The sequence below is a fragment of the Salvelinus namaycush genome, chromosome 32 (genome assembly GCF_016432855.1).
Source record: "Salvelinus namaycush isolate Seneca chromosome 32, SaNama_1.0, whole genome shotgun sequence".
NCBI lineage: Eukaryota > Metazoa > Chordata > Actinopteri > Salmoniformes > Salmonidae > Salvelinus > Salvelinus namaycush.
The window spans coordinates 5,113,717-5,123,990 of record NC_052338.1 but is presented as its reverse complement, the minus strand read 5'-3'; the positions used below and the strand labels follow the sequence as shown (position 1 = coordinate 5,123,990).

Genomic DNA, 10,274 nt, shown 5'->3' with positions numbered 1-10,274 from the left:
AAAACCCTTTGAAATCAGAGTTGTGCCTGTTGTCATAGAGATAGATAGACGACTCATCACCATTTTAAAGTAGTCAACTGGGTGGCGATTCCTATGAGTTGGGAGCAATCAGACAATGAAGAAGGAGAAAATGTACTACTTTAAAATGGAGATCGCCTCAATGGCGCTGCCCATGCTGTCACAGACGCTAAAATGGCACTGAGACAAAGATTTTTTATTTTTCCGTTATTTTACCAGGTAAGTTGACTGAGAACACATTCTCATTTACAACGACCTGGGGAATAGTTACAGGGGAGAGGAGGGGAATGAATGAGCCAATTGTAAACTGGGGATTATTAGGTGACCGTGATGGTTTGAGGGCCAGATTGGGAATTTAGCCAGGACACCAGGGTTAACACCCCCACTCTTACAATAAGTGCCATGGGATCTTTAATGACCTCAGGGAGTCAGGACACCCAGTTAACGTCCCATCTGAAAGACGGCACCCTACACAGGGCAGTGTCCCCAATCACTGCCCTGGGGCATTGGGATATTCTTTAGACCAGAGGAAAGAGTGCTTCCTACTGGCCCTCCAACACCACTTCCAGCAGCATCTGGTCTCCCATCCAGGGACTGACCAGGACCAACCCTGCTTAGCTTCAGAAGCAAGATGAGTCCTCTATCTCAATGGCATGTTGTTCACAAACGTATCTGCCCTCTCATTAGCTAGAATGGTTCCTCCCGCCTGCCTTCCATCTTTGAGGACATGTATTTCCAATTTTAGAGCAGTCACTCGAATTTCTTGTCCATATAATAGACAATATTTGGTTACCGGTCAACTCTGAAAGCCTGTGTATTGCAGTTGCTGCGCTCCTCATATTTTTGGCCTTGTCATCTATTCCTACAGTGCAATTGGTATGGATAACACAATGGTGTTTGCGGAGACGGAAAGTCCATTCACATCACGTGCTATATAGAGCAGTATTAATGCGCAGGCGTCAGTCGGTATTTGAAACCCCATGCAGCTTTGCTTAGAAATAGCCGTGCTGAAAATACTACAGAATAGGTCTTCTGTCTTCAATAATGATATACAGCCTATGCAGGTGTGGATACAATTTGAGCAACCATTGGCATAATTAGTCTAAATGTGTGACGTGCGCTGTTATCGTGTTGTGCTCGAGGTCTGCACCTGTTCACTAGGATACTGAAGCCCGCGGTGAGTGTTTTGTATGCGTAGCGAAACATCACTTTGTTTTGACATTTTAAACCCTTTTACTTGCATTAACTACATGGCGCGTTATTTCTACCGAATATTTACAGTGAAGGCTGGTTTAGCAGTTACTAGGTGTTATGCCATCTAGACCCGTGAACGGCTTTGTTCAGACCAGTGATATTCGGTGAAGAAGGCACGAAGCTATTGCCAAGTCATAGTGTGCAGTTCCAACTCCGATGTTCGGCCAGTCACCTCACGTTCTTGGAGGCATCTTGTGGATTCAGAATCCAATGAGAGGTATGTTTGTTGGGCTCATATCCTATGGTAATGCAACCCTTCTCTGTGTCAAGTGGGTTGAGAATTATTGTGGACAGGTTGCTGACATCATGATCATCCATTTCTACCATACACTAATGCTACCATCATTTTCGATACGAACCAGTCTCTCCTGTTCCACTTCTCCCGTGAAAATGTAACTTGTTCTAGTGTCATCAACACCGACTATTTAATCACAATTTTAAAATGCTACGTTTGTTACTATTTAAGCTGATAACATTACACACAGACTGTGTCATCATGTGTATCATTCATGTGTTGTCCTGGGTCACCTCCGCATCTCCTGGGATATTTTATGGAGAGGTGAGGAATGATGTCCAAACTCCTATTTGGCTGGTATGACCAGACTGCACACTCAGGACTATTCAACATGCCTATGCTTTTAAATCTTGTAAATCCATTTTACATTCTCTCAAGGACCACCTTCACTGTGGTACGTTTTGCTATATTTGCAGATAAATTATGCCTTCGTCTGCAGAAATAATTGACACTGCAATAATTAATTGCTTTGCAGATATTGTGTGTAGACATGTGAAGTGCACATTGGAGGCATTTCTAATCTTCACACAAGGTCAGGTCTTATCCTGCTAAAGCTGCCCAACACCCTTTTAATGCACTGGAGATTACTTTTGTATATTTCTTACACAGAATGTTCAGCTTTTACGCACTTTTAGTGAGGATGCCGCTATATCTAGAAAACATTGTAATTATCACTAATACCATATAGGGCCTACGTACATAGAGACAAAATGTAGCTTGGTCCTACTCTCTAACCTGCAAACATGTCCTGTAATGAATACAAATTACATGTAGGCTGTTCTGTGATGAGTCCTCACTGTGTTAGTATGAGTTTAAACAACCTGGATTCAGGGGTAGACTTAATTGTAAATCTGGGACACTCCAATTAGTATGATATGTTACATTTCATATGGTATGTATTAATTTGTGGATGTCCATCATTCGTTTTGTATGATATGTTACGAGTTGCAATTCGTAAGAGATGGGTTACGAGTTACTATTTGTTGTGGCTAATGTTAGCTAGGCTAGGGTTAAGGGTTGGGTTAAGGGGAAGGGTTAGCTAAAACGTAGCTAAAAACTAGTAAGTTGTCTGTGATGAGTTTCGAATAGGTTGCTAGACGTTCGCGTTATACGTCCACCCCGACCAACCATACTACTTTCGTTTTTAGCCTTAAGTAACCTTCTGTTTTATGTACAGAGCTGTCTGCTCAAGAGGAAGCTTCTCACTGTAACCAGTGCCTGCAATCTGGTTCCGGTTATTAATCAACCTACCAGGGTGTTTACAAACACTACAGGAACAAGATCATCCACATGTATCGATCACATTTTTGCTAATACTGTAGAACTTTGTTCTAAAGCTGTATCTGTACCCATTGGATGCAGTGATCACAATATAGTGGCTATATCCAGGAAAGCCAAAGTTCCAACAGCTGGGTATAAAATAGTGTATTAGAGATCATACAAAAGATTTTGCTGTGACTTATGTGGATGATGTTAAAAATATTTGTTGGTCTGATGTGATTTAATGAGGAGCATCCAGACGCTGCACTTGATGAATTGATGAAATTGCTTCTTCCAATTATTGGTAAACATGCACCTGTTAAGAAACTGACTGTTAGAACTCCATGGATTGATGAGGAATTGAAAAACTGTATGGTTGAAAGAGATGGGAGGGAAACGGAGTGGCTAAGTCTGGCTGTACATTTGACTGGCTTACTTACTGCAAATTGAGAAATGATGTGACTAAACTCAACAAAAAGAAGAAACAACTTTATTATGAAGCTAAGATCAATGATATAATGGGGGGGGAAAACGTTGGAGTACTTTAAATGAAATTATGGACAGAAAGACTTAATTCAACTCCATTTTTCATCGAATCAGATGGCTTATTCATGACAAAACATTTGATGTTGCCAATTATTTGAATGATTATTTAATTGGCAAACTTAGGCAGGAAATTCCCACGACAAACGGTGAGCTATTATATTCATGCATAAGAAAAGCAGTGCAAGTTTGAATTTTGTAAAGTTAGGTGGGAAAATTATTGTTAACGATCAATAATGACAAACCTCCTGGCATTGACAACTTACATGGAAAGCTACTGAGGATGGTAGCTGACTCTGTAGCCACTCCTATCTGTCATATTTTTTTTATCTGAGCCTAGAGCAAAGTCTTTGTCCTCAGGCCTGGAGGGAATTCAAAGTAATTCCGCTACCCAAGAGCGGTAAAGCGGCCTTTACTGGTTCTAACAGCAGACCTATAAGCTTGCTGCCAGCTCTTAGCAAACTGTTGGAAAAAATAGTTTGACCAAATACAATGCTATTTCTCTGTAAACAAATTAACAACAGACTTTCAGCATGCTTATAGAGAAGGGCACTCAACATGTACTGCACTGACACATATGACTGATGATTGGTTGAAAGAAATTGATAATAAGAAGATTGTGGGAGCTGTACTTTTAGATTTCAGTGCAGCCTTTGATATTATTGACCATAACTTGTTGTTGAAAAAAATGTGTTGTGGCTTTTCAAACTCAGCTCTGAATCCATGATATGGTAATCTATCTAACTGAACTCAAAGGGTTTTCTTTAATGGAAGTGTCTCTAATGTCAAACATGTAAAGTGTGGTGTACCGCAGGGCAGCTTTCTAGGCCCTCTATTCTGTTCTATTTTTACCAATGACCTGCCACTGGCATTAAACAAAGCATGTGTGTCCATGTATGCTGATGATTCAACCATATACGCATCAGCAACCATAGCCAATGAAGTCACTGAAACCCTTAACATAGAGTTGCAGTCTGTTTTGGAATGGGTGGCCAGTAATAAACTGGTCCTGAACATTTTCTAAAACTAAGAGCATTGGATTTGGTACAAATCATTCCATAAGTGCTAGACCTCAGCTGAATCTGGTAATGAATGGTGTGGCTGTTGAACAAGTTGAGGAGACTAAATTACTTGGCGTTACCTTAGATTGTAAAATGTCATGGTCAAAACATATAGATTCAATGGTTTTAAAGATGGGGAGAGGTCTGTCCGTAATAAAGAGATGCTCTGCTTTTTTTTGACACCACACTCCAAAAAGCAAGTTCAGCAGGCTCTAGTTTTGTCTAATCTTGATTATTGTGTGGTCCAGTGCGGCAAGGAAATACCTAGTTAAGCTGCAGCTGGACCAGAACAGAGCGGCACGTTTTGCTCTTAATTGTAATCAGAGGGTTGATATAAATACTATGCATGCCAGTCTCTCTTGGCTAAGAGTTGACTGACTGCATCACTTCTTCTTTTTTTTATAAGAAACATTGTGTGGAAAATCCCAAATTGTTTGCATAGTTAACTTACACACCTCTGACACACACACTTATCCCACCAGACATGCCACCAGGGGTCTCTTCATAGTCCCCAAATCCAGAACAAATTCCAAAAAATGTACAGTATTATATAGAGCCCTTATTGCATGGAACTTCCGTCCATCTCATATTGCTCAAATAAACAGCAAACCTGGTCTCAAAAAACAGATGAAGCAACACCTCACAGCACAACGCCTCTCCCCTATTTGACCTGGATAGTTTGTGTGTATGCATTGATATGTAGGCTACGTGTGCCTTTAACATTTTTTTTTATGTAGTTCTGGCCTTGAGCTGTTCTTGTCTAATGATGTTCTGTATTCTTTTTTTGTGTGGACCCCAGGAAGAGTAGCTGCTGCTTTTGCAACAGCTAATGGGGATCCTAATAAAATACCAGATGTAACAAATCATACTAATTTGAGTGTCCTGGATTTACATATACTATGATATATGTGTGTGTGTCTATGAAACCAGGCTGGTTTAAAAAAAACTGTAGCATCCTTATGTTGGTGTTACACCTTGGTACCAATGTGATGTAGCCTGGTTCCAGATGTTTGTGCTGTCATGTCAACTCATTGTCATGTTTGATGTGAATAAGGTTTGAGTAAAATGGTGATTCTGCAATGTTACAGTACGGACTGCTACCAACTCTTAGACGGTGAATGGGCAGGTACCGTATTAATCATGTATAACATGTGAGACAATTATTAGCTGTTTGAAAATGCAGTTTTTTGAGGGACCTTGGTTTATCATTTAAATATTTAATCTCTCTGGGATATGTGGGACGCTAGCGTCCACCGGCCAACATCCAGTGAAAATGCAGAGCGCCAAATTCAAATAAATTACTATCAAAATTTAACTTTCATTAAATCACACATGCAATACACCAAATTTAAAGCTACACTTGTTGTGAATCCAGCCAACATGTCCGATTTCAAAAAGGCTTTACGGCGAAAGCAAACGATGCTATTATCTGAGGACAGCACCCCAGTAAACGAACACAGACAATCCTATTTCAACCCTCCAGGCGCGACACAAAACGCAGAAATAAAGATATAATTCATGCCTTACCTTTGACGAGCTTCTTCTGTTAGCACTCCAATAAACATCACAAATGGTCCTTTTGTTTGATTAATTCCGTCTATATATATATATATATATATCCAAAATGTCCATTTGGCGCGTTTGATCCAGAAAAACACCAGTTCCAACTTTCGCAACGTGACTACAAAATATCTCATAAGTTACCTGTAAGCTTTGTCCAAACATTTCAAACTACTTTTGTAATAACTTTTGGTATTTTTTTTACGTAAATAATCGATCAAATATAAGACGGGATTAACTGTGTTCAATACCGGAGGAAAACAAAGTGGCGCTAGCTTTCAGGTCACGCGCCTCTAACAAAGAGTACACTTCCCTCGAGCCTCATTCTGAACAGTGCTACTACTTAATTTCTCAAACATTCCTCAACCAATTTCAAAAGACTGTTGACATCCAGTGGAAGCGATAGGAACTGCAAGAAGGTCCCTTAGAAATCTGGATTCCCAATGAAACCCCATTGAAAAGTGACCTCAAAGAAAAAAAATTCTGAATGGTTTGTCCTCGGGGTTTCGCCTGCCAAATAAGTTCTGTTATACTCACAGATATGATTCAAACAGTTTTAGAAACTTCAGAGTGTTTTCTATCCAAATCTACTAATAATATGCATGTCTTAGCTTCTGGGCCTGAGTAGCAGGCAGTTTACTTTGGACATCCTTTTCATCCGGACGTGAAAATACTGCCACCTATCCCAGAGAAGTTAAGTCATGAATTTATATTTTGTTTAATTTATTAATTATTTTATACAAAACAAAATATAGCGACATTTCCTGCACAGTAGTGCATAACCCGCAAGTGATAAAGCACAGCATTACTTCAACTGCTTGATCTCCAGTCGAGACACCTTGATCTTAGTTATTTAGTCGCATGAAATGTATTCTAGCAGACTCCCAGTCTAAAATGCTAGGAATGGTGAGGTGATGTTATTGCTGTGAGTGAAGATCCTGTGGTGAAGCAGGAATATACTGGCTTGGAGATGAGGTATATCATCACCGTCTGAGACAGTTATGAATCACATACACACTCGAAAGACAAATTACATCTTGTTCGTGAGAGAGCCTACGGGCAGACACCCTACCTCCCTCAATCTACACACACGTACACATCCTTGATAAAAGACCAGTGCCATTAAAAATTTGCACTGAGATCCACTGTTGTGCTTGATGATGGCTCTACGCGATGAAGCCCAACTTATCATTGCACTGAGAAACATGTAGAGGACATAATTCTCGTTAAGTTGTCTGTGATATCATAACTGGTGTCGTTTCATGACAAATTATACGTACACAGTCATGGCATAATGTCCCGTTGCATGATCTACTGTATGACAGTGGATGCTTATCTTGCACATACTGACATAAGTTGTTATGACTGCTTATGTCATCTGTTGCATAATACTTGGGACACTGTGAACAGCTTTGTGGCTGAGGGTTCCAGTGAAATGTTACAGAACATTGCTTTAGCCTACAATTGGATGCCCTGGCCTATCCATCTGACCAATGCTCTCAAACTTGGCCGAGCCAATCCATTCCCTTCAGTCTGGCCTCTATCTCTGCTCAGCCTCTCTAATGCACCCTACACCGACCCTCCTCACTGTGCATCAGGGTTCGCACAAGAGGCTTAAAGTACTTGAATTTGGCACCCTGAAATCCAAGTACTGGAATACCTTAAATCAGACAGTTTCTCAAGTTGATACTTGAATTTAAATGGAGAGGAGAACAGAAAATGATCAAATATGAAAAATATTAGAAACGTTTGATCTTGCAAATTCATTACCAAGTCTTATTTCCTCATGTGTTTCGTGCTCTGGTTGCCAGGCGAACTCGCTCATTCCACCCACACTGCCACTCAGCCAGGCAGGTACAGAACTGACTTATGCGCCGCCAAACATCACACCGATCGCTAAAATACTGGGCAAATGTAGATTCAATCTTCCCTGACAGGATATTGATGTTTGTGAATGGGTGAACCGCTGCACACGACCATAGGCCGAGAGGTGAAACGAACTACCTCAGCCCAGACCTACAGTGGCAAGTATCAGGGGGAATTTTTAAACATCCCTCGACTCCTGCCGTGTCAACAGACATCCCCCAAACCAAAAAAAACCTGACTCTCGGAGAATGAGTGTACAACTGGTAAATTGTTGCTGATATTTCAGTCAAATGTCTAGCTAGCTAGGTAACTCGAGGGCTCTGGCTATTAGCTAGATAACTAGATGGATGACATTCGACACTAACGTTGGACGGCGCCTGACCTCAACAGGAGCAGTTGACTGAAATTAAGCTAGCTATAATCAAAAGATGGGCTACTATAAGTTCTCATAACAAAATACATGTTCTTTATAGAGAGTAGTGAGCCAGACGGTGGTGAGTCAGGCTGCAATGAAGGATGCAAAGGGGAGAGAGAGAGGAAGTGTTGAAGCAAGCAGGGAGAGAGTATTACAGTGGTTCCCAAACTTGGGTTCCGGGACCAATGTGGGGTCCTCTAAAATGTAAATAGGTCCCCCTGAGAGAATCTTCAACCTTGTCAAACACATGAATAACTTGTTTCTCTTCAAATGGGTAAGGAATACATTTTAGAGTCCTCTAAAGGCCTTTTTACACTGTCAGAATTCACTTTCATGTAATGTGTTGGGACAGCCTGTTGGACCAAATATTTTGTGAAATATAAAGACCATTTTAACACAATTTAATATTATCATGTACTCTGAACAAAATATAAATGCAACATGCAAAATATTTTACTGAGTTACAGGTTATATAAGGAAATCAGTCAACATCATCAGTACTGACTTACCACTCATGTATTAAGTAAATAAGTAGTGAAACACTTATTGAGTAGAAGTTGTAAGGTAGTGATGAACAGTAAATTTGTTGGTTATTTTCACGAGCTTGTGGCGATGTACTGCCATCCGGTGGCGTCTAGAAACACTTGCATAATAGGAACTATTACAAATTTGATGATCCTTAAATAAATATTAGTGCTTGAAAAAGTATTGGAACGTCCTTGAATTTGACTTGCCACTGTCTGTATGAACCCTGGTGCAGCCATTCAGAACCCTAAATATAGGGCCTGGAGCCCTGGCGACAGTGAGGCCTGTCAGCCCAGGGAAAGAGGCTGGTTACACTTCAACGAGAAACCTAACAGGCTATTTGTTGTGGTTCAACACTAGCCGCTTTCACTTAGTTTACCCAGGGCTTAGTGGAAAAACCCACAGTATAGGGAGAAAACACTAACAGCACCTACGTGATATCTTACAAAACCTAAAAAAAAAAGCTGTGGTTGTCAGTGCTACACAAGAATATGAAAGTTTGTAGCTGAGATTCAATTTATTTGGTTTTGTAGACGTTCAGTAGCCATATGTAGTACATGATACGATGACGCCGAAGAGAAAGGCTGACGTTTTACATGCTCCTAACCAACTGTGCTATTTCGTTCATTTTTTGTGTGTTTATCTTTTGTACATATTGTTGCAGCAACTGTCTCTTATGACCGAAAATAACTTTTGGACATCAGAACAGTGATTACTCGCCTCGAACTGGAAGAAGCTTTTTCCTTTAACGAGTCCGACGAGAAGGATATACTGCTTTCCCGGGGACAGGCCCAAATCCCCGTCATTTGTGTGAAGAAAAGACTGAGGAAAAGGGGGCACAGGTTGGGCTGCCTTTTGAGAATCCGTAGGTGAGCGAGGAAACTCACACTGCCATCTGTTCTACTGGCTAACGTGCAATCATTGGAAAATACAATGGATCTACAAATTAAGATTATCCTACCAACGGGACATTTAAAAACTGTAATATCTAATCTTTAACTGAGTTGTGGCTGAACGACGACACGGATAATATAGAGCTGGCGGGATTTTCCATGCACCGGCAGAACAGAAAAGCTACGTCTGGTAAGACGAGGGTTGGGGGTGTCTATTTGCCAATAATAGCTGGTGCGCAATGTCTAATATGAAATAAGTCTCGAGGTATTGCTCGCCTGGCTACCTTTTGATAAGCTGTAGACCCCACAATCTACCAAGAGTTCGCATCTATATCAGTCGTAGCCGTCTATTTACCACCACAGACCGATGCTGGCACTAAGACCGCACTCAACCAACTCTAGAAGACCATAAGCAAACAGGAAAATGCTCATCCAGAAGCGCCGCTCCTAGTGGCCGGGGACTTTAATGCAGGCGAACTTAAATCAGTTTTACCAAATTTTTACCAGCATGTCACATGTGCAACCAGAGGAGAAAAAAAATCTAGACCACCTTTACTCCACACACAGAGACGCATACAAAGCTC

The 10,274-nt window shown here is 40.8% G+C and overlaps 1 protein-coding gene across 1 annotated transcript in view; it reads left to right on the top strand.

Moving 5' to 3' along the window:
* The first annotated feature begins 996 nt into the window (after positions 1-996).
* The window catches only part of LOC120027163 (sterile alpha motif domain-containing protein 12-like), a 122,116-nt gene continuing 112,838 nt past the window's right edge, over positions 997-10,274 (top strand). The window contains exons 1-2 of the mRNA XM_038972032.1: positions 997-1,195; positions 1,300-1,489. Coding sequence (XP_038827960.1) covers positions 1,429-1,489 — 61 coding nt within the window. The 5' untranslated portion in view covers positions 997-1,195; positions 1,300-1,428. The remainder of the gene's footprint in view (positions 1,196-1,299; positions 1,490-10,274) is intronic.